The sequence below is a fragment of the Gekko japonicus genome, unplaced genomic scaffold (genome assembly GCF_001447785.1).
Source record: "Gekko japonicus isolate JY-2015 unplaced genomic scaffold, Gekko_japonicus_V1.1 scaffold5965, whole genome shotgun sequence".
In the NCBI taxonomy this organism is placed as follows: Eukaryota; Metazoa; Chordata; class Lepidosauria; order Squamata; family Gekkonidae; genus Gekko; species Gekko japonicus.
In genome coordinates, this window is record NW_015176160.1 from 2,765 (window position 1) to 30,402 (window position 27,638).

Consider the following 27,638-nt stretch of genomic DNA (forward strand, 5'->3'; position numbering starts at 1 on the left):
TCCCAATTTACAGACAATAACACACAATGAATTCAACCCATCGCAGGTCAGGAAACTCTCAGGCAAATTAAGAAACAAAAAAACCCCTAACCACCTAAATTTTATAAATCATTTGACTCTGTTTTAGCTCTGGTTTCTGACAGACTTAACAGACACATGGACACAGGAATTATACTGAATCTGCTTCAAAGGAAGGCAAAGAAACCAAGAAGAGTGGGTATCATAAGGCCATGTTTCTCTGATCATCAAAACACTTGTGTTTTCAAGCTAATATATGTCACATTCCAGTATATGCCACACGATGGAGCGGCCCTCCGGAGTATCTTTTAGGAACTCATGTTAAGGCTGCAGGGCTCACAACACTGCAGTGCTCACAACACTGAACAGTGTATTTTTTGACAACAGCTGGTGCTTTATTTGCTTTGGAAGTGGTTTGTATTGCTGTTGGTTATCAGTGTTCCCTGCCTTCAGTCTTTCTTAGGAGAAACACGGACTAAAAATGTCTTTAAATCAATATATTGCAAAGGAAGAGAAAGGTTTGGTGTTCCCAGGGTTATTATTAGTATATGAAACACTTCCAGAGGATAATCTGACGGTCTAATGATGGCAAAAATATACGATATTGGCCTGAACAGGTTAAACACTTGGAAATAATTGTCTGAATAAATAGGAACAACTGAAACAGAGCAACTGATGACATTTTCTTCAACTTTTGCAAGTATGGGCAGAGTCTCTGGAATTCATTTAGATGGTAGCATGGTGTCTTGTGTAGCAGGGATAACAGTATTTTACACATAAAGATCTTTTGGGTGGTAAAGAAAAGTTGTCATCGGTGCTTCTTCACAAGGAGAACCACCACCACCACGATATGCCCATACTGGCACGATATATGACTCCAGAAGTTGATAATCTGGGAAGAATGGCTTCTAAACAGATTATGCATTATATTTACTGTGTGGATTTTTATTAGCTTCCATAAGTTTGGAAAAATTTCCCAAGCAGAAGACTGCTCAATCCTCTGGCCTGCTTTCATGCACAACAACACAGTCTTCTGCTTCCATTTTGACACTCCACACACCCAAAGTGCCAATGGCACACTGCCAAGGGACCTGGCAGTTGCCTGGGAGACAGTTGGGGCTGTGGACGTTTTAAATAAACAGACAGGTCAGTTGCCAAAACTGTGTGCTAAATGCATAGGACTAGCAAGGACAGGACAGCAAAACTAACCTCGATTTCATTCCTGGTTTCACTTCCACTGTTTTATCTGAACTGGCTACTACTCTCACAAAGACTTCCCCCGCTTCTGGGTGGTTCTGCCGCCGCAAAAATTTGTTTACCCTATCTTCCAAATGGTTTCCCAAGCGAGTGGTCTGTAACCCTAAGAAGAGAAAAGGTTGAAGAATTAACTGGAAATAACAGCAAGGCAATACCAAGAGTTCTTCCCACCTCAGCTTTCCCCAGAAGCAGCCTGGGCACTTTCAGCGTTGACACTGGACATGAAAATAAAGAAAGACTAAAATCCTAGGCATGTTTTCTTGAAAGTAAGACTGACTGAGACCCACGGAAGTAGGTTTCCAGGTCAAGATGATTAAGACTGGCTGTGGCCACCTTGCAAAAAGCTGATGCTCAGGACAGCTGAACAGGGCGAAACAGGAAGCCCTTGTGGGCAAACTGAAAACGTACATGCCAGGACCCGAAGACTGCAACATGTGCAAACTCTTCTGGCACCGTGATGTCAGTAAAAGCGGAGAGTTCCCTCTGTCCTGATGCAATGCACAACAGTCACATCCCCCCCCCCCCTCTTACTGCCATGGAGAGTCCTGTGAACGGCAGCCACTGACCCAGGAAAGCCCCACTGGGTTAGGCCCACTGTGGCCCACCTGTCAGCCGGCTGCCACCTATATGTGTATCCTCTGCCCTTCCCTGTTCCCGCCTGCTTGCAGCTCAGCAGCTGGCAGTAAACGTGGTGCCAGGGAGGCCGTGGGAGCCAGACGCCCATTATCAGTCTGGCCTTGTGAGGTAGGGAGGGCTTGCGGGGGTCCACAGCTGGTGTGAATCTTTCTGCTCTCAGGATATCCCGCGACTCTCCCGCTCATATCTGTAATCTCCCACCAGGAGTCTTCACGCGCGCACATGCGCGCTCGAAGTTCATTTGCTTAGCTAGTGGCCTTGCCCAGCTGTATGGATTGGGATGTTCCCGCCTCCTAGTTATTCCTAACAATAATCCTGTGGACATGGTACCAGTCCTGTACACTAATAAAGCATAACACTTCTTAGGAAACGTGTGTGAAGAGTTACTTGCTGTGGAACCTGACACCACCGAGCCCAGCGTCCTGCTCCAGGGTGGCCAAGTAGCCTCCCCCCAGCGATGCCTCCTCCCCCTCCCCCCTTGGGATTCCCGGGGAGGAGGTCCTTTCCTCCATGAAATTGCCTCACCCCACTTTTACCCTCCTCTGTGCTCATGGCCATCGCGATGCCTGCTGGCAGTGAGTTCCAGAGTTCTGCTGATTAAAGAAGTGTTTCCTTCTGTCTGCCCTAATCTACTCCTCATTAACTTAACTGGGTGTTCTCAAATTCTAGTTTTACTTATTTTATTTCAAACATTTTTATGCTGCCTTTCCACACAAACAGGGTCCGTCCACAGGGCAGCAAACATAAAAACATTTAAACAAATAAAATTATGAAAATTCAATTAAAAACACATAAACATGGGAGAGTTTTTACAGGAGAGGAAGAAAACACCCCCCCCTCTATCCACTTTCTCTACCCGACACGTTTCATAAACCTCTATCACCTCCCCCCTCACATCCAATGACGCTGCAGATGATCTTTTTTGCTCTCGCGGTTCCAGTCCTTTTATGCTGCTCGAAAGCTGGTCAAACCTGACTCTAGGGGGCACTGCTCATCTCCATTTCCAAGCCAAAGAGCCAGCACTGTCCGAAGACGTTTCCGTGGTCATGTGGCCGCCATGACTAAACGCTGAGGCGAACGAAACGTTGTCACCTTCCCATCGAAGTGGTACCTATTTATCTACTTGCAACCAGACAAATGTAGCAAACCCCCCCCCCCCAACTTCTCTAGTCTAAACAGAGGATTAGTGGAAAAGAGCAAAATCTGATATGCTTGGGAGTTATTTTAGAAGGATGTTGACACATGATGAAAGAGGCTGAAAACTTACTCTTGGCGCTGAATTTGTTTTCTTTGCGTGTTCGCCCCGTTTTCTTCAGGCAGTTGTCACAAACAAAGCTAAAACACAAAAGTTTGTGCATGTGAACATGCTAATCTGGAAAGGTTATACAACTTAATTCTTGTGGGATATGGGCCCATCCCTACGACAAAATGGCAGGCTCCCTCACCGACCATGTTCTTGTTCAAAACCAGTCCAGTCCAGTTACCTTTATTGGCATGTAACCCTTGCAAACCCATATACAAAAAAACAAAAACAAAAACACCCAACAACCACAGCATAGAATAATATCTGCAAAATACAGAAACAAGGAATTACCAAGTAAGTATACCCATCAGTTAAATAAAGGGCAAATAGAAATGGCACCAAAAAGCAACAGTTTCCATTATCTCAAAGTTTGGATTATCAAGAAGAATAAGGATCTTTAGGCAATCAGGATATTCTTCTAGTTGAGCCAAAGTAAAATTTAGAAATTTCAGTCGTAGCACATGGTAGAAGGGGCACTGAAACAAGACAAGGGAAATTGTTTTGATATTATCATTTGTACATGGGCAACATCTGTCAGAAAAGGGCACACCCTGAAAGCGGCCAGATAAGAAGGCCGAAGGTAATACATATTGACTCTCGCCAAAGAGAGGGCTCTACGGAGTTTGGGGGTGACTGACCATGTTTCAGTCTCCCTCTTGCACAGTGAAGAGGCCAGATGACATTGGCTCTCCTCCTGCCCCTGGGCCCCGGGATCCTTCCGGCATTAAAGCTCACATGATCCCTGAAATCGCTGATGTCCATCAGTGACATCTTGGCAGTTCACACAAGAGGATCCGCTTGCCCTACTTAAGGGGCCTGGTCCTACGGCGAAGGCAGCATTAGATTGGCCAGACGGAGTCGTCTTGGTGGAGAAGGAGCCGCTTCCTAGAGGCTCACTGGACCTGTTCCAAGAAACCCAGAGATTCACTGTGGTCTGAGGAGAAGGGGCTGGAGAGGAAAGCAAACACATTTCCTGCTGCAGCTCTCCTGTGTATAACAATGCTTGGCTGAAGTACAATGGGGGGGGGGGATGTTCCGTTCCCAGAAGCGTTAGAAGAGTGCTCGCTGCCCTGGCAGTGTGAAGAGAAGGGGCCTGTGAGGTGGCAGCTGCTTTTCTGACTCTTGGGTACTCTTCAAAGACCCCCAGCCCCTTTGATCTGGAGGAAGACGACCACTGGGAACGAAGGGGAAGTCCTGCCTTTTAGGGATTGCCTTGAACGTGGCCTTCCCCACTCCTGGGATGGTCTCCTAAGCTTGACGGTGAACTGCGTACCCAAAAGCAGTCCTCTCCCCCCTGGAACTTCCTCTTATGAACAGAGGAAAATGCATTTTGGTGTAGTGGTTTGGTGTAGTGGTTAAGTGTGCGGACTCTAATCTGGGAGAACTGGGTCTGATTCCCCACTCACAGCTGCTGGATGACCTTGGGCAAGCCATTGTTCTATCAGAGGCGTTCTTGAAAAGAGCAATTTCAGTCAGAGCTCTCTCAGCCCCACCTGCGTCACAGGGTGTCTGTGGTGGAGAGGGGAAGGGAAAGGAGTTTGTCAGCCACTCTGAGACTCCGAGTGAAGGGCGAGGTATACATCCAATCTCTTCTTCTTCATTTAACCTTTGGCCCCCCTCTCTCTAGGGCCTCAGGCAGAATCAGGTCTAACAAACATTTGCTCCTGGTCTTACTAGAAATGCTGGGAACTGAAGCTGAGGCCCTTTGCAAATGCATGCCTTCTCTTAGCAGGCTTGTTCTGAAGCAGTGGGACTGGCAGAAACGCCTGGAGCTCTGGGGCCAGTTCAGACTCCTTGCCATTCCCAGGCATGCAGTGGGGCCCCAGTCAGAGGAGCAAACCGTGACGGACTAGCGAGTGGTCTTAGCTCTGGACTAAGCACCCATCCACAGGTTAACACGGATGAAAGAGTTTAATGCCTTCTGATGGGATCTGCAGATTCCATTCCACTGGCAGCAGACAGAGCCTTCCAGCTGTGGAGCACAATGAGATCTGAAGTGGCAAAGAACCAGCCATGGTTGATGCTTTCAGATCCCAAATATTCCCACTGTGTTTCGGCTTTTGCAAAGGGCATTTGATATTTTTGAACTGCTCCGGTCAGGAACCAATTCTCGAAAAAAAGCATGGACTGAATGATGCGAAAACAGGCTGCTGAGCTCTGAAGGCAAGCATTTGGATTTTAAAAAATAAGGAAAAACTGAATTGCCAGTCCCAACAGACCCTTGATCAAGACGGGATCTCTCTCTCACAGCTCTAGCAAGTGGAACCAGATGACTGTGTTACTGTCATGCCTCCATTAGCTGTGCATGGTTCTGCTTCCAGTCTTCACTCACATTATGTCAGCTAGCTGCCATTGTCATTCCGGTTCCTGTGTAGTATCCTTCACCCCCTCCCTCTCATTCCTTGTTTGCTTGAGTTATGTTATGTAGTCCGCGGAACTTGCCAAGGTCGTGCAGCTGGTTGTAGGGGGAGAGCTTCGCCTAGAATGTTTTGGGTATCTCGCATGTGAACTGAACCTGTGTTGACATTATAGAACTGTTGCGTTCCCATGCAATGGGCGCGAACTGTATGGTCTATTCCCGCCAGTGGGAACTGGACTCATTGGTCCTTACCTGGTTCAAATGTCTATATTATGCCTTCCCTGGTTACCTGTAGTTATTCCTAACAATGTCCTGTTCTGGTTAAATCAACGCTTTGAAATAAACCTTGCTTGCTTTTCAACGTGAAGTTGTTTTGAATGCTTGGGATCCAACACATTACTCGAGAACAAAGGCATTCATGTCCCAAATCATCTGCACCTCTACATAAAATCACCACCATAATAGCTAAGGCTCTCCAAAGCGACTTACCCCGAAGGCCAAATGATATCATAATGCAAGACGCAGATCTGATGCATCTTCCGGCCACATTCTTTGCAATCCACAAACCTGAGCAAGGGAACAAGGTGAAACAGCAAGGCTCAGTGAAGGCTTCTGGGCAGGGGCATGAGCTGAGTACCACGGAAATGTACACCTATGAGCTTCATCAGCAGGTAGACCCCTTCCGTGGTGGCAATGGTTCCATGACCAGGGGGAAATGACGGCGATTTCAGCAGCAGACTTTACATTACTGTGTCACTCCTGGTCTTTCAAAGCGGATGACGACTGGGAAACCTCTGTGGCGGAGGAAGCTACCCGCCTGGCGTGGCAGCTGCTCAGTGCACGACCTTGCTGGAGCAAAGAAGAGGCTGGCTGAGCCTGGAATTAAGGTGACCCAAGAGTGCTGCCGCTGCCACTCTCGCCTTCAGGTGACGGCAGGCGTCGACTCCAGCAGCTCTTTTACATGAAACTGGCTATGAGACGGCGAAAGGCCGTCAGCAGACAGCCGTCTTTTACAGAATCCCTCTGGATCCTGTCTTTGCTCCCTGGGGAACACATAACTGCCCACTGACATCCACTGGAAACTCCACCAGAAAATTACAGCTGGTTTTGACCTTGGAAGGGATGGGATGCTTTACGGTTTTGATTACAAAATAAACATTTGGCAGCACCTAAATGTGCACATAAAGTGGACCTCACAACCACCACAGGGTTGTGGCGCTGCACTGCAGTCCCCGATCGCCAGTGTTCAGACACGAAGGGCAGAAGGGACGGCAGAGAGTGCTGAGCAGCCCTGCAGAGGGCACTGGCAGCCTCACCCAGGAGAGACGCGAGAGCGAGGAGGACAGGAGATGCAGTACGCTGCTGCAACTCCTCTGGTTCCTGTGGCCCGAAATGGGGGATTCCTCATTTCTCCTAGACAGGGCAGGAAACAAAGGCAACTCGAGCAGCGAGGCCCAGCATGACACAGGGACTCTCCATTGCCGTGGATCAGGTGGGAGCCCCGCCTGGGCCACAGGAAGGAAGGAAGGAAGGAAGGAAGGAAGGAAGGAAGGAAGGAAGGAAGGAAGGACGGACGGACGATAGCCACCACGGCTGGAACGCAGGATGCTCTTGGTGCCTCTACGGAGGAAGCAGGAGGCAGGAGCTCCTCTTGTCCTCTTTCACTATGAGCTGCCGTAAGGTGGTCAAGCCGCTCATCATTTTGGGTGGTGCCTCCTGAGAGACACCATGTCTGAAAGAGGTCAGCCAGCAAAGCAGAAGTAGCCCCTCATCTCTTGCAATCAACACTTTGTGAAGAATTCCCATGGCCATGTAAAAAAAAAAAAACATGCTCCAGCCCTTGAGCACACTCATTACCAGATTACTTCAGTCTTTTCTTACACCGAGAGGGCTCAATACTTACGGCTCTGGATCTAGTGTGTCATTTTTCTTCTTCTCAAACTGCTCTTTCGAGATTGTTCTGAAGACCAAAGGAGTAAAATAAAGTCTTTTAGGTGACGCAGTTTGGCTAAGTTAAACCTAAAAAAAGAGAACATTTCCTTCCCCGAGTGCACAACAGGGCATCCCAAGGAGCGTAAAAAGGTGCTCTCAAAAAGCCTATTAATTAAAAGACTCTAGCGAGGGGCTGAGACTCAAGTAACAGGCAGCCCACATCATTCTCAGTATGCAAAACATGTGACCATAGTTCCCATGCAAAGCACGAAATATACTCCGTGCCACTGGTATCGTGCTGAGTGCTTAAGGCAAGCCGATGCCACCGTCTACTCCTTCCAGAACGTGGAGTGGGTGAGCAACGTGACTTGCCTGAGGCCACCCACTGGGTTTGTAGTCAGAGGTTGTGTCAGAAGGACAGCCGCAGGCCACTCCTTTGCAACCTTCCTTTTACCTTCCTGGTCTCATGGTGGAAGAGAGGAAGCTGCCCAAGAAGGAACTGACTATGAGCCACGGCCTTTTGGAGTGGACGCAGCCCCTCCCCCCCACACAGAGGAATGCGCCGGGGGAGTTACTGTTAAGGACGAGTGAGCAGCAGCGTCTTTCCCCTTCACCCTCCATGCTGCATTTTATGTCCCCGTGGTGCCAAGAATGGAGGGGCTCACCCGCCTTGGAAGAAAGGCAGGGTACACAAACGCCCTAAATTCAATCCACTAATCTCACAAAGTTAAGCCCGGCACTAAGAGAAAGCAGCACTACTTACGTTTGTGGCTGGGCAGGGTCATCCCCTAAGGTAATGTTTTCCCCCTGGATTTCAGTGAAACATCTCTCGCAGAAGTGGTACCTGTCAGCGAGAAGGCCATATTTGGGTGAACTGGCCCATCACAACACACAGCCACCCAAGCAACGGAGCCACCAATCACAGCAGAGCAGATCGCCACGACAAAAGAGGGAGCGTTGTTGGTTGGTTGGTTGATCGATGGATGGGTCAGTGTGGCAATGGAAAGGAACAGAGGGGAGGGGAGGATTAGAGAAGAGGGGAGGGGACAGACAGCACAGACATCAGTAGTAAGATGCAGACGCCGAGACAAGGCAGAGCAGAAAGCCAAGGCAAAGCCCAGGTGAGCCTCTGGCCTCCTTCCAGACACAGCTGGCAAAGGCAGATAGGCCAGAATGCCGGCCTGGAAGGGCTCCCACTCGCACAGATGTTCAGTCTTGGATCAGACTCTGCCTTACATCTGACTTATCTCATTCATTTTCCTCTGACAGAAGCAGATGCTGAAAATAATTTTACAGAAGCCACTGCATATGTGCAAAATTAGCTCAAGCTTTAAATCATTTCACTAAAACTGCAGAAGTAGAGAAAGTACATTGACAAGATCTTCTTATTCAAGACTGAAAAGTTAAATTTTATTTATTTTTAAACATGCAATCAGGTAGCGTTGTTAAATGTCTTCCAAGAGAAATGAAACCAGTCGTACCCAACAAATATATTTCTAGGCATTTTTGAGCCTTATTTATTTATTTATTTAGGTGTGTGCTTGTTTGTGTGTGTGTGTGTGTGTGTGTGTGTGTGTACTACATAGTTTATATTGTAATTCCACACAATGTAATCCCATAATTTGAAAACTGACAGAGATGCTTCTTATATCTGTTAACTAGACAGGGAGATCAGCCACCCCTGCGATTTTACTGTTGAAGTTTCCTTTCAGATACAATCTGCATTTGAAAAAGTCTCATGTCTACTCATTTTCGATTTGGGTAAACTGGAAGTAAAACTGTCTCAGTCCATCTGAATGCTGAATAAAAGTTTGGAAAGAGGGAGAACATGGAGAAAGGCAACACAGCACAGGTCACTGCCACGCACAAAAGCCAAAGAAATCAACAGACTTCACAAACGACACAAAGAGAGGAGGACAAAAGCAGCCACAGCAGTTTTAGTGCTCAAACGCTACAAAGATCCCACAAGGGGAAGGACAGCGGGCAATCTGGTGGCTGGCCCCTTCGAGCACACAACCCTTACCCTCCCTCACCCACGCAAAGGCTGAGAGCTGATCAAGACTCTCTGGCCAGGGGAGGGCAGGAGGCACGGCAAGCCTGCTGGAGACCAGGACAGGACAGCCAGCCAGAGGCGGACGGGAACACACGCGGAGAGAAGGCGGTTAGCCAGATGAGCCACCTCCCCGCAGGACTGACCTTTCAGCCTGATCTGCAGCAGGAAAAGAACCAGCCAGTTCCACGTTTGAGTCTTTTCCCCTGGTGCCTCTCCAATGGGGGCAGCCCCCCAAGGGCGGAGGTCTGCCACAATGAGGTCAGAGGCACCCAAAACTCTCTGGCAGGCTCAAGACTATGAGTTTTTGGCTGACCATAATTACACCGGGGGGGGGGGGGGCCCGGCCCGGCAAGGGGTGTGCTTGTTTGGGAAAGCATAAAACAAACTCTAGCTGCTTCTCATTGGATGATTTAATCAAAACAGACAGTAACAGCCAGGGGTGTTGCTCAGAGACAGAAGGCCAAGTGGTCTGAGTTCTCAAGTTGTGTTGGTAAGGATGGGAGGCTACACAGGAAAGGCACCTGCAGCTGAAGAGGTCCTCCTGACATGGCTTCTCACCCCCTTCCAGCCACCCAAATCCTGCAGGACTGTCCAATCCCTGTAAAGCACTCAAATGCCACTGACCACCCCCCACCACCCCGTTAATGTCTCTGACAAGGATGGCTGGTACCTGCTGCTAGAACTGAACTTTAGTTTCAAAATAATCCATTAATACTGGGAAAATCCCAAAAGCAGAACTGAAATACATGGATCATTTCCTTTTGACACTTGTCTAGAATTTAGACAATTGGTTCACCTTAATTACAGACATTTCATAAGGAACTTACAAGGAGCGGGGATGGCGCGGCAACGGGTAGAGTGCAGCTTGCTCCGTGCCACCCGTCCTTTCTACGGACCCTACCAGGTCCCCCGTTTGTCGGGGGAACTTGGACAGCCTTCATGGAGTGAGGGCTGAGTAAGGGGCGTCTTTTTTGGCCCCTCCCGCACCTGGCAAAGCGGGGGGGGTGACCAGGAACAGCCCCAATGCAGAACGGTGAGAAAGGGACGAACATGGCTGCCGTGTTCGGATAAGCCGCAGCCTTCCGGACTTTGTTTTTAAATAAAAAGGAGAGTTGACTACAAATACGGCAACACGGGACAAGGAGACTGAATAATTATTATTATTGGAGCCCTAAGGGAGATCCCCAAACGGAAAAGTCCAAGTGTAAGAGTGAACAACGGCCGGGAGAAAATAAGGGACGTAAGTTTGTTTTTGCTATCTGAAGAGGGGAAGAAAAGCGGCAGCTGTTGGTTTTTTCTTTTTTGTGTGTAACAGACTGTGGTTTTGGCAAAGAGATACAGAGCAGAAATTGATTAAAGGATTATAGTGAGAACTTTGTGTGGGTGAGGAAATAAGAGAGTTTAAAGAAAATGGTGGAGGAGACGGAATGCAGCAGGAGTATGACGAAAATGCTGAGGTGGGCGAATTGACTATTGGACAGCTGTTAAGTATCTTGAGAGATGTGGTCCAAAAATAATGTAAAGAGGCATGTAAAAAAATAGGAGAAAAATTGGACAACATCCAGATAGGAACTCGAAAGGTAGAGGAAGAGGAACAGCCCACTGTGAAGGGGGTGCAAGCAGGTTTGCAAAACGAGAACTGTGTTGACCTTAAGGAGGAAAGACTGGGGTTCGTACAAATTAAGGAAGATCTGTCAAGTGAAAGAGTTGAAAAGAGACTTAAAGGAAAACCGAAAGGAGTAAAACTAGGATTATTAAAGTGCAATAAAAGAAGGTTGAAGAACGAAAGAGTGAGTGAAAGTGATGGAAAGAAGAAAAGATGGAAAAGGAGAGCTTGGAAATTCAAAGAGAACAGTAAAAGAGGGGAAACAGAATGGTTGAAAAAGAGCAAAGAGAAGTTTGGGATCCAAGAAAAGCACAAAGAAAGAAGACATGTGGACATGCTGAAGCAGAAAAATAGACTATTGATGTTTAAGAGAAGGATTAAATTATATGGAAGGATAGAATGATTTATACCCTGAACTTGACTAGATGGAATGATTGACGTTGTGAATATATCTAATTGAGCATATTATTTCTCAAGTCTACACTTTATTCAGGTGCTTGTTTGAATATTAGGTTGGAATGATTAACTCAGATAGTGGTTTACTGTAATAAAATATTAATAAAAATAAAATATGGAGGGGGAAATAACGGCATGTTAAGTAGAAAAGTGGACTGGGGTTTAGATAGAAAAGAAACATAAAATGATTAGTGTTTTGATGATTTGATTGGGACTATTATAAGGGTTAAGAATGAATTAAAACTAAAAATGAATTATTGAATGGGAAATAAATCAGTAAATTAAAGGTGTAAAACGTAATGGTTTTGATAAAAGTTAAATGGATAATGTTTATTTAAATATGTATGTATTTAAAGATGTAGGGTGGTATTAGGAAAGCTAGTAATAAGTAGATTGTGAGGAAGTTTGTTAAAACAGATTATTATTTTGTGGGAAGTAAACTCGGGGCCAAATAAAGATAGGCGTAAGACTGTATATTCTGTATATATTCTGGACTCAGTATAGATCAAAGGTTAAGATTGAGAACAAGATTAAGTTAAATATTTATGTTAATGTAGTTGATTGATGGCTTCTGTGTTGGTGGAAAAGGGAAAATTAATTTAGGTGATTTGTATGTAGTCTTGTTGAATGGTTATATATGTATGATACAGGCTTTAATGATAAAACCCTAATAAATATATTTGCAAAAAAAAAAAAAAGGAACTTACAAGGAGCATGGAACCTGGGTGACGGAAATGCAATTTTCTTTTTTGCTTCCATTATCTCCCCAACTAATTTAAAATACTGTATACTGAGAGGAAATGCAATTTCACAGCTCTCTTGCCCTTAGAAAAAGAGCCAGTGCAAACCAAGCAACTCCCTGGAAGACAGGAATTTTTCAAATGTACTCCACTGTGGTCTCTTAACTATGAACATTCAATAAATGTCAAGTTCAGAGTGTTACACAACAGAGGAGTGTCAATTAACTGGATGTGAAGACATTTCTAAGGGGTCCCCAATTCTATTAGCACAACCACCTCCGTTCAGGAGAAGGCTTTGCATAGCCGCCTTCTGCATATTAATTATAAACACTTGTATGGAATTTTAGCTCAAAGTCAAGGAGAGACAGCCAACTACGTGGAAGAGGTTATGACTCTGAGCCTTTGTTTGTGAATATCGGCCCTTCTTGCCCTTTGCCGTAAAGGACCACCACCTGAACCCCATCCATCCTCCACCATCCCGTCACTGCTGGTACGCTATGCGTTGCGACAGTTGGCCAATGACAGCTCTCAGATTGCCTTCTAGAAATCAGTGAGTGAGCTGCCAGGGAAACAGTCCACATGGAAGCTTCTCTTGCAACCTCCCAATAGCCTCCAAAGATAGACTTTCAGGACTGCTGAAAACTGAGCAAAGATCTAGTTGTACACAACACTGTCTGATGTTCTACTGACAACCTCGAACTGTATGGCCTCTAAGCAAAGACCAAGAGAAAAATTCAATCTAGAAGCACAATTAAAAAACTGCATTCAACCTACAGACTTTCAGAGGTTTCCCTCTTAATTGACGGTGTTTGCAGACACACTAGAACCCAAAGTGGCTCCTGCCAAAGCAACAGGAGTCTTGTGGCACCTTAAACGCTAACACTGTGATTGTGGCATGAGTTCACGTACAGGAGGACCCGCCCACCCAGTGGGAAACCACCGTTCACCAGCCACAAGGGCCCAGCCCTGCAACGAACCCTTGGCCTTGAGGCCCTCCAGGGCAGCTGTTTGGCTGCTGGGCAAGTGAAACCATAACACAGGAGGCTGCACTAGATGGACCCTCACTGGTCTGATCCAGCAGGGCTCCTCTGAGGTTCCCACGAGGAGTTCAAGTGCACCAAAATGAAGAGAGAATTTGCCATGGGAGCAGGGTCTGCTGCCCGTTTCCTTCAGTGGGATCCCCACCCCCACGTGGAAGCGTCCGTGGGGAGGATGCAAGATAGGGCCGGAGGACTTCCTAAGAATCCTGTGGAGATGGGAAGTGGCTGGGGAAAGAGGATGGGACAACCTTCTTGCTGCACCTTGTGCGTGCTCTCCAGCCTTCTGGGGGGCAGTCTGCGCAAGGGATGGACGATTTATTGAAAGCCTTTCCATCATTCCCCAAAAAAGACCAGGATGCCATTGTCAACAGGTTGGAAAATTTAAGAGAGCATCTTCTGAAATTAGGGAGTGTCTCCAAAAAACAACTGGAGGCTGAAGAGGGAAGTAGCAAAGCTAATACTCCAGGAAACGTGCAGTTCCCTAACCCTCCAACATCACAAGATTTAAGCCCGCCGTCATTTAGTTCCATGCCTGATTTAGAATCCTCGCTAGATTCATCTAAGGCCTCGAACTTAAAGCCAGCTCCGGAGGTTACTTCCATAGAGCGAAGGGGTTGTGAAGGGGAGGTGCCACACGATAGCGAAGAGGGAAAAAACCTGATGAAAGTACCAACCATTATTCACACTCCGGCGTTATCCCCCGCCCCGAACAGCAGGACTGAGTATGACTGGGACTCACGAGTCCTGTTCTCCATCCATTCCAGCCAGGAGGCACAACCCCAAACGGAAACTAAAACTCTGGCCCAAGAATTGATGGAGGTAGAATTACAAGAGCGGGAGTTAATACATCCTAAAGTTCGGCAAGGGGTCCAAGAAAAGGGATCTGCTACCCAAATAGAGATGCCCGATACATCACTGAGGAGGGAGGGTCAACTGGTACTCCCTGCATCCTTCATCGGCCAGGAGACAGTCCAACAGCCCTTGGATCAGGATCCAAATTACACAACGTCCCTTAGCTCACGGGATGGTACAACCTCGGCATGACTGGCTTCAGAGCGAAAGTTGCCAAAATATTTAAGGGTCTTGGAAATAATTTCGTGGAACATTGCAGGGTGGTTCAAATGGCTATCTAGAGGTCCGATGATCTTCAGCCAGCATCATACCCCAGAAGTGCTGGCTGTCCAAGAAACTTGGACCGACCTACCCCTGGAGCTGGAGGGTTATACATCTTTTAGTACGAAGGCTGCTAAGGGAAGGGAACGTGGGAGGATGAAAGGAGGCTTGGGCATTCTAATTTCAACATCTCTAATGGCCTCCTGTAAGGAACTGCAGCCTCTTGGGCAGCTGGCAATGGCGATTTTAGTTCACTGGAAGGGGGAGAGCCTGATTATAATCAATAGCTATCTACCCCCTTTATATAAAAAAAGTGATATTGATAAGAACTGGGTATCCCTTGAGAATTATGTACTAACGATAATTGAAACACACCCTGAAGCGATGATTCTGGTAATGGGGGATCTAAATGCGCGTATGGGACCAGACGATTCCTCCTTAGATGCTAAATACAGGCTGTTCTTTAGAGACCAAACGGTGGGTGCTGACAGCTGGCTCTTACCTAGATCATTCAAAGATATAAAATCCAATTATGCAGGTGCATGCTTGGCGAAGCTAATGTTCAAAACAAATCTCCAAGCTTTAAATGGGTCCACTCCAGACGACTACCCTGGAGGTTTTACTTATATGTCAGGAGTGGCTGCTAGTACACTAGATTATCATCTAGTATGCACATCCTTGTTACCCAAAGTAAAAAGTTTTAAAATCCTGCCATATTTGGACGGAGACCATCTCCCCCTTTCTTTGCAGATATGGGCCACCCCGCAGGTGATAGGACATGTAACCTGTTACTCTTCCCAAAGGGGAGGGCCGGTACATCAAAGACGCTCTGTCAAATGGTCCAGCGAGTTAGCTAACAATTTAAAGGTAACTCTGGCAGCTGAAGATATTCAGAAGTATGCTGCCGCTTTTTTACATGCAAGGCTAAACGAGGATCCGCTGAAACTATACGATGGTCTCATTAAGAATTTTGCTCCCCTCCTGTTTCAGGAGGCAGGTCAGAGAGCCCCCACCCCTCACAAGCTAAAGTCAAAGCCTTGGTACGATAGAGACTGCTTGGAGGCAAAAAGAGTACTTACTCAAGCGTATGCTAACTACATTGGTCGTTACGATACGAGAGAGCTAAGTGCTTACCTAGCCCTACTAGAAAAAAAACGCTTCTATAAAAATTTAATTAAAAGAAAAAAGAAAGATTATGCTAGGGAAGCATGGAGGGCTCTTATCCAAGCTGCTAAGGAAAAGAACTCCGCTTTGTTTTGGAGGTTGGTCTCCATTCGAAAGCAACACAGCACCTCAATAAGGGAAACCTATATTCCTCCTGAAACTTGGATCTCTCATTTTCAAAATTTGTACCATGACACTCCTTCCCCCTGCTCTGTGTCCGCAGTTTTCAGTGACCTGCCAAGCTGGCCTCAAGTATCATCTGAAGAGATCACAGCACTGATAGGCCAACTTAAAAGAGGAAAGGCCCCCGGCCTAGATGGCATCCCCCCTGAATTTCTGAAGGAAAATATAAACTGGTGGGCACCCTTCTTAGCGCACCTATTTACTTACATCGATAGAACAGGGAGGGTCCCAAGTGACTGGGGGGAGGCGGTGGTTGTTCCTTTTTATAAAAAGGGTAATCAAAAGGATCCTGCAAACTACAGGCCTATTAGTCTACTTAGCGTCATTAGCAAATTATATGCCAAACATCTCCTAGAAAAACTGACGCTCTGGCTCGAGCAAGAGGATATAATAATACAGGAGCAAGCTGGGTTTAGGCAGGGTAGGTCAACAATGGATCACTGCCTCCTTTTACAGCATCTGATTGAAAAATATTCTGGCAAGGGCCCTACGTCACTTTATGCTGCCTTTATTGATCTTAAAGCGGCCTTCGATTCCGTTTCTAGATCTATGCTATGGAGTAAACTTGAAGCCTCCTCAATAGATAGGAGACTTCTAGCCCTCATTCGTGCCCTCCACGAACATACATCTTTGAGGGTTAGATATTCCAGGCTGGGGCACTTGACTGATAGAATTCCCACCTTAAAGGGAGTTAGGCAAGGCTGTATGCTAGCTCCTGCTCTATTTAATTTTTACCTCAATGATGTTGTTGGGTACCTAGATGATGCAGATCTTCATCCCCCCAAATTGGCTCAGCGCTCTATCACGATACTGTTATATGCTGATGACGCTGTTATTCTTTCTAGAACCCCAATTGGAATGAGAAGGGCAATTAAGAAGTTCGCTTGCTATTGCAATGAGCAGGAGCTGGATATAAATTATACAAAGACAAAGGTGATGGCCTTTGGCAAGAGACCCAAACTAAGGAAGTGGAGGGTAAATGGGCAGAACCTCGAACAGGTAGCTAGTTTTCGCTATCTGGGCATGATCATCCAAGCCTCTGGATCTAGGACTGCCCATAGCCAGGCAGCTGCTTGCTCGGGTGAAAAATCCTCTCATGGCATTCTTAAGTTTTTTAGCTCCCAAGGGGGCTATTTTGTACCACCAGCTTTAAAACTTTACAAGGCCAAAACACTTGCCCAGATGCTCTACGGAACGCTACTTGGAGCGCCTCCATCTAGCTATGCTCCTTTGGAGCTAGTCCAATCGAAATTTTTGAGAGCAGTGCTCCAAGTTCCGAGATGCGTATCCAACGCAATGGTACGGCTAGAGACTGGCATGCTGAAGGTTGAAGCCATGATTGCCTTATACTCCATCTTCTATTGGCTGAAGATCAATTTGAACCCATGTGGACTAGTGCCCCTGATTCTGTCTGATGCCTTTGAATCTAATTGGCTGATTTCTGTTAAGCGGAAAATCTCGCTCTTGGGGTATTCTCCCTTAGCGCTTTTGGAGATGGGTAGGGACCGAGCTAAGTTAGAAATAAGACAGAGGATCAAGGATACCGAACGTCAATTAGATCTACAGGTGTCCCCAACATTTATAGCGCCAATTAGAATTAAATACATCGTTGCGCAGGCCCCATATCTTAACGTTTTGGAGTCACGTAAACTTAGGAGGGCATATACTCTGGCCAGATGCTCGGCCTTACCCTCTGCAGTTCTTGAGGGTAAATTTAAAAAAATACCCCGAACAGAGAGGCTATGCTTGTGTGCGTTGGGGGAGATTGAATCTCAGGAACATGTGTTCCTAAGATGCCCGGTATTTGAAGAGGCTCGTACTAAACTTATTAATCCCCTTCTGGCAGGCACTTCAGATCAGGACAAGGTGGAGAACTTGTTTCTTAACCTTGAACACACAGCGCTCTATCAGATTGCGAAATTTTGTTCCTTGGTGGTAGAAGCGCATCAGCATGATGGTTGGCACTCGGGTTAGGACTGTTGATTTTAACTCGTACCGTTCCCTTTGGTAATATGTTTTATGCTTTTATACTATACTGTGTTTTATGGCAGCGCACTCTTAGTTTGGTTTTAACAAATGTAAAGTTTATATTGTTAGCACCTTTTACCTTGCTGAATTGTGGAAATTTTACTATTTGGCCATTGTAATTTATTTTTTTCTGGTTTTATATTGCTGGCTAATCGCTGTTACAATAAAATTCATTCATTCAGGGATGGGGTCTGTCCCATGATTCCTTGGCCAGCGGAAGGAGTGCAGATGTCGAGACACAGTGAAGTAGCCATTCAGATTACTTGTCTGGTGCAGAACCTGAGAGCCTTAACAGGGGAGGGTAAGCGGACAAGGTGGGTAAAGGAGGACTCTGAGGCTGTTTCAGAAGATGCTGCTGAATCATTCTTCCCTCCAGAGGATCTGGAAGAGTGCGATTCCCATTCTCTGGAGGTACCCTACGAGGTTGAAAGGTGACACTCCTAGAAAACATTACACTGTATGCTGAGGAGGGCAGTTGTAGTCAGGAGGACTGTGGATACGGAAGGAACCAGAGCGGTGGCTACAGGTGTCCAGACCAGCTGGGTAGTGGAAAAAGAAATGCAGGTGCTTGGGAAGAGCTGCTCTGAGCCCCACATCCTTCAGAGCCAAAGGTGATGGCTCTTGGAGTCACCTGATGCATCTCCTCTTTAATGAGGGGCAGTACGGCCAGGAACGGCTTGATTCTGAGAAGAATGCGACCCCAAGATCCCCACATCTCTTGCAGAGTTAAAAGCCCACCTGCCCTCCAGACTGGATCCTCTGGATCTCCTGCGCTAATCGCACTCCTTTCCTCCAGTAGAAGGTGCTTTAGGCTAATGCATGGTGGAAGAGCCCCTTGTCCTGGCAGACAGAAACGCGTCTGTTAAGGGAACAGACCCAGAGGATCCAATCCCAGTTGTCTGAGGAAGTAACCAGCTGCAGGCCTGAACAACCCGTGCCTTGCCAAGCTGGATGCCGGGGGGCCTGGGGAGCCTCCAGCCAGACGCAATGGTTGAGGGGCGCCCCAGTCAGTCTGCTGTAGCACAACAGAACAGGAGTCCAGCAAAACCCGGTGCTGGAACAAGTTTTGCTCGGTGTCAACCTGCCCCTGAACCCCTGTCTGACGCGACCACGATGGTGGGTGGTGCTGGGTGGGCCAAGTGGGTAGGTGGCAACCAAGGTGATGCTGAGAAGGACAGCAGAGTGCCTCGCCGTGTGTGGTGGGAGATGCAGGCTTTAGGACTAGCCCAAGGCTAAGCGATCTCGACCCTCCCATTCGCTCCAAAGAGCACTCTGGCCAACAGCCAAAACAAAGTGGGTGGGGAGAGCCTCTTCATGACACCATTTGTAGCCCATTCATGAATGCATAAGACAGACACACCTCAATGCTTAAACAGCAAACTCGCTACTCGGAACGGAGCTTCAGCCCAGCCGCCTGTGAGCCAAGTTAAACTGAGATACGGAGCCTCGTCCAGAGTCGGTCAGTGAACTTCACCGCGCAGCCAGGTTTTAACCCGGGTCTCCGTACGCGCCCAACCCAAACACTCAAGCCTGGCAGGCATCAGCACTCAGGGTTCAGCCATCCTGGTGAGCCAGAGAGTGTCCCAGGCTCTCCCCTCTCTCCCCGGGGCTCATTTTCCTCTCTCAGAAGAGCCGCCATTCTCAGACCAGCACTCCCTAGCTTGGTGGCAAATCCTCTTAAGATGTGTGTGCATACTGTGTGTGTGTGTGCATGTGTAAGGAGGGAGGGAGATTTCCTGTGCCTATGAGCTGGTTTAAGATGAAGTCTTGGCAAGAGGTTGCCGCCTCGTTAGTCCTTGCTTTGTCCTGAGCATAAGAAGGCTAAGACTTACCTATTCTGGTAACTGTAGTAGGCGGCATCACGGGGAATGGTACACAGCTGTTTGCCATAGCAGCACAAGGTTTGGGGAGAAAATTCATACTGCAAAAGAGAAAATCCACAAGGAAGCGTTGACTATGATCAAGAATTATATCTGCTTTCACACAAGAACAGCTTCTTGTGTAGCACACACTCCACTAACGGAGGTCCTGAAAGGTAAGAGGTGTCTGCCATCTAAAAATAGATTTAACGCTGAAGCAACTGCAAAATGCACAAAACTCAGAAAATTGAAACGTGTACAGAAAAGCTCTTCAATCTGGATTGTTCCATAAACAGCTTGTTCTTCTTCTTTCTGGGCAGAACAATAGTTCTTTTAGAGTATTAATTACTTAAGTAGCAACTCAAAATATCTCCAGAGCAGCTTTTTTAAACACCAAGAAAACTAAATGTAGAAAACAGTACAGAATACTATCAGCAAAGCTTTTAAACAGGTTTTGAAGGTTAGAAAGTGACACAAACTAAGGAATATACCCACAAAATAAAGGGGGGGAAACCTTTTAAGAATTTTGTTTGTTCAAAAAGAAACAACTTTTACAGCTGTGAAGAAACCACACACACCTTGCGCCCACAACAGTATCCGAGGGACTGCATAACAGGGTCAATTTCTTGTTCGAAGACCTCAGCAAGTTTAGTGCAAAATTTATAGACTCTTGATGTCTTGCGATTATAAAGCCAGGCGTTATTAAACATTAACCAGACATCATCCACGTATTGCCACGGTTCCTGGTATTGTCCTGTATCCAATTTGCGTTTAATTGTGGAAAGATCCATGGGATTCTTCACAATGTCGAAATAATCCTTCAATAATAAAAAAAGAGGAACATTTAATCAGCTAGACGTTTAGATAACAAATGCCTAAACCATTCCAGAGGCTTTATGAGTAGCAGTTATACACGGGAAACATATCTGGGCCTCAAGGCCTCATGAATGCAGGCTACAGGCGGCACTCACCATCTTGATTTCTTCCAAACTTTGATCAATGCTACATAAAAAACCCCTGAATCAGTTAAAAAGTCTGGGAAAGTCTCAGAAGTAAACATCTCTGTGAAGGACCCTCAACCAAAGAAGAGGTGACAGAAAAACTTAGCTGGAAGAAGAAAAGAAAGCAAATATTGAGAAGAATGGAACACACTAAAAAAAATTACTGCAGAGCTGATGAAAGTGCAGAAGAGGGCAACCAAGATGATTAAGGGCTTGCAGCACATTTCCTGTAAGAAAAGACTAAAAGGTTGGGAATGTTTGGTTTTGAAAGAAAAGACGACAAGGGGACACACGATACAGGTTTATACAAGTATGGATGGGGCAGATAAAGTGAAGAGAGTGCCTATTCCATAATACTAGAACTTTTAGAAGTTAAACGGGCAATTAAGTGGCAGGGCGATAGATTGAGGGCAGACAAAGTTCTCAATGAGTGAGTATATTTTGGTATTTCCTGTGTGTGTGGACACAGTGATGGCCACAAGCACAGATGTCTTTAAAAGGGGCTTAGACAGATACCTGGAGGAGAAATCCATCAGTGGCTGGCTACCAGCCATGGTGACTGAGGGACACCTCCACACCCAGAGGCACGAAACTTCTGAACACCGGCGCTCGGCTGCAGCATCCGGGGAAGGTCTTGGCCTCCAGGGGGACACTGGTCTGATTCAGCAGGGCACCTCTTTTGCCACATTCTGAGGCACAGATTCTGCCCCGTCCTCTGGCGGTTCAGATGACTGGAACTGTGTTATCTACGCCTGCTCAAGACATACTGCTTATCTGTTCTGTGTTATGGCCTACAGCTCTTGCTGTCCTGCCAGGGAAGTGCAGCCACCTGTCTTGCTTTAAAAAAAATAACATTCAAGTCGTCGTTTAGAGTTTGCTACAGAAATGTTCTAGATTATCTAATACATCTAGCCAATTTCTTTTATTTCTTTTAGCCTGAGTATAATTGCAATAGCTATTAAATGTGACCTGGCCTTGCACCGCCTGTTCATCTCAACCTAGGGTCATTGCACGTGAGATTCCCTGTTTCCTTGGGACACCGAATGTGAAGTTATGCAGACACTGGTCCTTCTGGAAAACAACTCAAGCACGACTGAAGGCAACAGGTACTAAGGCAATATACAGAAAATCCTCTGCCAAAGCAGTCAGTCCAGCTAAACTATGAAGTTAAGACACTTCACTCAGAACAAGTAGAATTCCATCAGACTTGTATAAGACAATCCTTTCGGAAGAAAGGAGAGATCTAGAAAACTCCGGGCATATTGCCTAAAATAAACTAATAGATGTATTATCCCCCCTGACACTGTTGGTGTTAACACCTTCTGCCAGCCCCAATTTCAGGTTCTGAAATGGAATATCCCATTACGACATCTAAATCTGATAAATCCGCTGCCCTGAGTCCTGCTTGGTGGGGAAAGGAGTGAGATAAAGATCGACTAAATGAAGCCCACAGAACAGATTACTGGTGCATATATTTTGCATAAATATGGCAAGTGAGATAATGGATTCAGCCACAATTTCGGCAACTATATGGTAAGACCTGTCTCTTCCCAAATCCTAAACTTGGCAAAGATTGGCTGCACAGTAGCAGCTACAAATCTATTTCACTCATTTCTATTATATTATTGTTTCTTCTGTAATGTCTTAAATACCTCAGTGCCTATCTGTGGCCCTCCATCCAAAAGAGGCAGGGTTTGTCCCTCATATGAGAGGTGCAAATCACATGCATCGCGATGGCACCAACTCCTGGCTCTTGACCCCGTGCCACTAACACGGGTGCAGATGGCCAAGAGCCTCTGGGTGTGTGTTGCTGGATGCCTTCTTATCAGTGGAGGCCCAGGTCACAAATGTTGCCAGACTGGCGTTCTTCCCACTACACCAGATCAGGCAATGAGCCCCTTTCCTGTCTCACCCCAACCTACCCACAGTAAGCAATGCAACAGTCGCCTCTAGGCTTGACTACTGTAACTTACTCTATGCAGGGCTACCCGTGAGACCGACCTGGAAGTTACAACTGGCCCAGAGTGTAGTGGCCCAGGTCCTTAGGGGGACACCATTAACAGCACACATTCAACCTGTGCTTTGCCAGCCGCACTGGACCTAGACTGAGTACTGAGTCAGAGTCAAGGTTTTGGTTTTGACCTTTAAGGCCCTGAATGGTCAGGGACCAATGTACCTACGGGACCACCTCTCCTGGTATGTCCCCCCACCGAGCGCTGTGCTCAGGAGAGCAAAGTCTGCTGGAGGCCAAAGACTGTCTGCCTGTCCTCAACCAGAGCCAGGACCTTCTTGGCCCCGGGTCTGACTCGGTGGAACTCTCTGCCAAGTGACATCCGTGACCCGTGACAGCAAGGGTCCTATCAGCGATGCCTTGCACTCCCCCCCCCCCGGTTAACGGGGTTCAGAAATTTGTGCCCTCTGGTGCCATACAGGATTCTGTGATATTGTTAGGTTTTTGGTATTTCAGCAGACCTGAATTTTGAAACGTTTCTTGTTTAAATGATTACACGCCACCCCGAGCCCGTTTCTGTGGGGAGGGTGGTGCAGAAGTCCAATTAATAAATTAACAAATAAAATAAGCATCCACTGCTGCCACTCGGTGTGAAGGCAACTTGTGATGAGGCCAAACTGGGACTATCTGCTCCACAGTCTGAACAAAATGAGAGCACCCTTAGAATTTATGAAATGGAGACAACTTTTATCGAAAGATCCACAGGCGCAGGTGGTTTTACTAATAGGCCAAGATCTCCAAGCTTCTGTGTAGCCCCGGATACATGAAACAGGGGAGGGGCGGCTCTCCTCACTTTGGAACCCCTGGCGTGTGCGATACCCTAATTGATACCACAGGCATAAAGGTTCACAACCAAGAGATCAGATCACCAAAATATGCCAATGACATGCGGGTATTCCCTGTGCACCCAAACAATTCTAAGCCCAACATGTATGCAATTAATTGACCAGTTTGGGGAAAACCTCAGGCTACAAGATCAACTGGAAGCAGCCCACAGCCATGCCCACTGGTCTAGCCTCAATCCCTCCTCTAAGGAGGTGCCTGTTCGGTTGAGCCAGTGGCATTCCAGATGATACTGAGGGGTGGTTGATGCCAAAGAACATCAGGGATGCCTCACGTCCGTTCTGGAACACACTGAAGAGGACCCCGAGCAGATGGAAAACCCTGGCGCTAACATGTCTGGGGGGGGGGGGGGGGGGAAAACACGACCCAACAGAGAACTCATCCACGATTAATCTATGGAACCTGGGGGCTTCCAGTTCATTGGCCGCGGATATTTTTTCACTCTGATGAGTCCAGTCATATGGGGGAAAGCAAAATACCATGGTACAGCATACAAGACACTGCAACTCCCAAGAGATCGGAGAGATGTATTCTCCCCAATTTTACAATGGTTTTCTTGCCGCTAAAAAAGAACAGCCTCACTGGGCTAGACTCAAAATTCAGTTTTTGCTACACTAGCTTGGAAAGCCATCTCTACAGGGGATGCAGCCTTTGATTTTTAGGAATGGACCCATATTCCCATGGAGACCATATGTTGTACCAAAGTGCCCCAACCCCTACCCACTTCGAGCAAGGGCAACAGATAGCCTGTCTCCCCTAGACAGCCCATTTCAGGGTCATTCCCCCCCCCCCCGGTTCCCTCTAGGGCATGCTGCCCAGTTTTTACTGCCTGCAGCATTTGCACCCCACTCTTAATTCTACACATAATCCAGAAAATGCTCGGGGGGGGGGACAAAGCAAAGCATAGCCCTGAGGAAACAGTTCAGTGTTTTGGATCTTTTTGGAAGGGAACATCAGCACAAGCCCCTGCCCTCCCTTCCTGATGGGTCAAAGAGGCCCCTCTCCCATTCCATGGAACCTTGAGATAAGGACTAGCCAGGAGGGGGACTCCTGCCAGTTTTCAACTGCAAGCCTGGGAACGCATAGCCTACCCCACACGGCAGCTGTGAGAACCGGAGAACCCCTGGATTCCCCTTCCTGAATGTCCTCATTTGTCTGTCTGCAGGCGCTTAAAAGTGGCTCTAAACCTGGAGGGGCTTCTCCTGGCTAAGCTTCTCCATTCAAACGGCTAACCTCCAGGAAAGGCAGAGGAAAGGAAGGTCCTTTCTCTATCATACACTGAGAGTCACGGACTGTTCTGGGGTGGTCAGTCACAGCCACAAAGAATTAATTATGCAGACCGTGGTAGTTCCAAAGAGCAGAGATGCTAGGGGCTGTGAATAAAGTTTCTTTACAGTCATCAGACCGGATATCCTAAGAAACTTTATAACAGCTTTTAGTAGGAGATCTACAGCTCACATGTGATCATTATATTGTTACTTGCTAGAGGTTCATTTTTGGAAACATATAGTTGAGAAGTACACTTTCTGTTTGTCAGAACAAAGTAAACCAGATTAATTCTAATCCCCAGAAATGATAAGTTTTTAAAAGAATAACTAAGATGTATAAACTGCTATTCATGATTGCATCGACATCGCGGGGGAGCCGCTAGCCTTGGATCCAAACCACGGAAGGCTTTGAAGCCTGGAAACATAGAGGTAGCTCAAATGGAATCCAAACGGCAGGAATGACATCTTCTCTCTCAACCCAACAGCAGGCAGCCAAATTAAAACTAATTCAAGGTTAAACTGTGGCCTCTTCCCTCCTATGGATCAGCCGTTTGGGAGCATTCCAGCTTCCCTTTCCAGCTGGAAAGAATTCAGAAGCAAATCTTCGGAGCCATTTCATGCATCCCTCTCGCTCATGCAGAGGAGTCATGATGGGAATGAGGCATGAAAGAAACCCAGGTAACTCATCAAGCGCAGCAGCATCCCACAGCAAGAAAAGTCCCGCAAAGAAGACACCTCTTCAAAAGAGCCGTCCTGACCTTTCATTCACACTCCTCCTCCATTCATTACCCTGGTTTTGATTTTGACAATGCTCTGATTTCCTCTCCTCTGCTAGCAAATAATTTAGGAAGTTCTCATCACATGGCTGTCTCAGGCAAAGCAGAAACGACTCACCGGGATGCCCAGGAGCTGAGGATCCACAGGCTGCCTGAAAGGCAGAGACTCGGGGTCCTGCCGGTACAGCGCCTCCAGAGTAGGCATGAGAGCCTGACGCAGCTCTTCAGGTTTAAAGACTGTGGGAAATATTCCAGTCAGTTAATGCAAATCTAGATACAGGTCTAGAGTCATTTCCCTATCCCTGAAGCAATGAAGCAGCATGTCTATTAACTCGCAGAATGGCCACAAACTGGCTTTAAAAGAGACTTAGAAAGATCTAGCATGGCTTTTAGCTACAATGGGCAAAAGTGAGATGCCCCAAAGACAGTGACTGCCAGAAGCCAAGGACAAACATCACTCATGCCCACAGCATGCAAAGCATTTGCCTGGCCACCGTCCAAGACAACAAGCTGAACAGCAGAAGCGTCCTTCTGATTGACCAAGGTGCTCCTACACCACGTTAAGAAGGCCAGGGCAGTGAGGAAATGCAACAGAAACAGGAACGCAAGTGCTGCAGACATACTCTTTTTCCTTGGCTGAGAGGGTGACGTGGACTGTGAAGGGGCACCGCTACTGCCGCTGTCATCCTCCTCCTTTATCTCTGGCTTCTTTCCCTCTATTTCCATTGGCTCTGGCTTGATCTCTAGGCCGCTGGTTTCTTCTTTGGCTTGCATGGGCCCCTGTGAGGCCTCCTCCAACTGAAGCAGAAGAGACAAAATGTAATCTCACTTGCAGCATCAACCGACACAGCCTAGCACATTTCCCAGTTAAGAAAGGAAGATACCCCTCGTCATGATGGCTGTATTTGGAAACAAGGTACCTCCGGCTTGGGCTCCATCAGGGCTTCACCACATTCCAGCTCTGTTTTTTCAGCCTTGACCTCTGGCTTCACCTCTTGCACATGTGTGTCCTGCCCAAGCTGCTGGGTGTTGACATCAGCACTGGCAGCAGAGCCCGGTGTCGGCACCCGGTTGTCAATGCTTGCAGCTGCTTGGGACAGCTGGTAAAGAGAAAAAGAGGATACAAAGAACTGACGGTGCATGCTGGCACAGCACACGAGACCCCACGGGCAGCAGGGACCAGTGAGGACGGCGGACAGATGGAAGTTTGGCTTCTGGACAGTCCCTCCCCTTAGACTCAGAAAGGAGTCTGAAAGATTAAAACGGGGAAGATTCAGATTACAAGAAACAAACATGGCCACTCAAGTAGGGAACCCAGACCAATGGCAGTGCCAACTTGGGGTACACGTCTCTGAGTACACCTGGCTCCCTGACATGTTCTCTTTTGGTGTAGGTCACAGATTTTGTCCACCCGGACACCCAGCTCGCCCTCTCTGCCTGCCAGTGTTGAGCTGAGTGCCTGAGCTAAGGTACCAAGAAGGCAGGACTCATGGAGGAAAACTGCACCCCGTTTTGGACTCCTTCAGTGCAAACTGGATCAGAACCAGGGTAGTAACTTGAGAAAAGGCCTTCTCAGTCATGGCACCAAAACTTTGAAACTTGCTCCCCACTGTCAGTCTCCCTCTATTGGTGTCTTTCACCAGCAGGTGGAAGACTTCCTTGTTTCATCTGGCATACACCCCCCAACAAAGGTTATTGTTTGTTTATGTTTATTTGTAAATGGAAATTTAAACAGAAATTATATATGTTTATTTGTAAATGGAAATTTATATTTTTAACTGTATTTTAATTGATTTAATGTTTTATGTCCACCACCTTGTGGACCCTGATTGGGTGGAAAGGCAGCATAAAATGTTTCAGGTTAAACAAACAGATAATAGTGCCACCAACAGCAGATAAGAACAAACTACTGTGAGAGGACAAGCCCTTTTTCTGGCCGAATAGTCACTTTCTTTTGTTTACTACAAAACATATATTAACAATTTAAAAATT

The 27,638-nt window shown here is 46.9% G+C and overlaps 1 protein-coding gene across 1 annotated transcript in view; it reads right to left on the reverse strand.

The window, feature by feature from the left end:
• Nucleotides 1–1,140: 1,140 nt before the first annotated feature.
• The window catches only part of LOC107123545 (CREB-binding protein-like), a 34,800-nt gene continuing 8,302 nt past the window's right edge, over nucleotides 1,141–27,638 (reverse strand). Inside the window, exons 3-12 of the mRNA XM_015426794.1 lie at nucleotides 26,567–26,746; nucleotides 26,270–26,444; nucleotides 25,765–25,883; nucleotides 20,326–20,565; nucleotides 19,721–19,809; nucleotides 8,269–8,349; nucleotides 7,477–7,533; nucleotides 6,063–6,140; nucleotides 3,179–3,246; nucleotides 1,141–1,378 (exon numbers count right to left, since the gene is read on the reverse strand). Coding sequence (XP_015282280.1) covers nucleotides 1,200–1,378; nucleotides 3,179–3,246; nucleotides 6,063–6,140; nucleotides 7,477–7,533; nucleotides 8,269–8,349; nucleotides 19,721–19,809; nucleotides 20,326–20,565; nucleotides 25,765–25,883; nucleotides 26,270–26,444; nucleotides 26,567–26,746 — 1,266 coding nt within the window. The 3' untranslated portion in view covers nucleotides 1,141–1,199. The remainder of the gene's footprint in view (nucleotides 1,379–3,178; nucleotides 3,247–6,062; nucleotides 6,141–7,476; nucleotides 7,534–8,268; nucleotides 8,350–19,720; nucleotides 19,810–20,325; nucleotides 20,566–25,764; nucleotides 25,884–26,269; nucleotides 26,445–26,566; nucleotides 26,747–27,638) is intronic.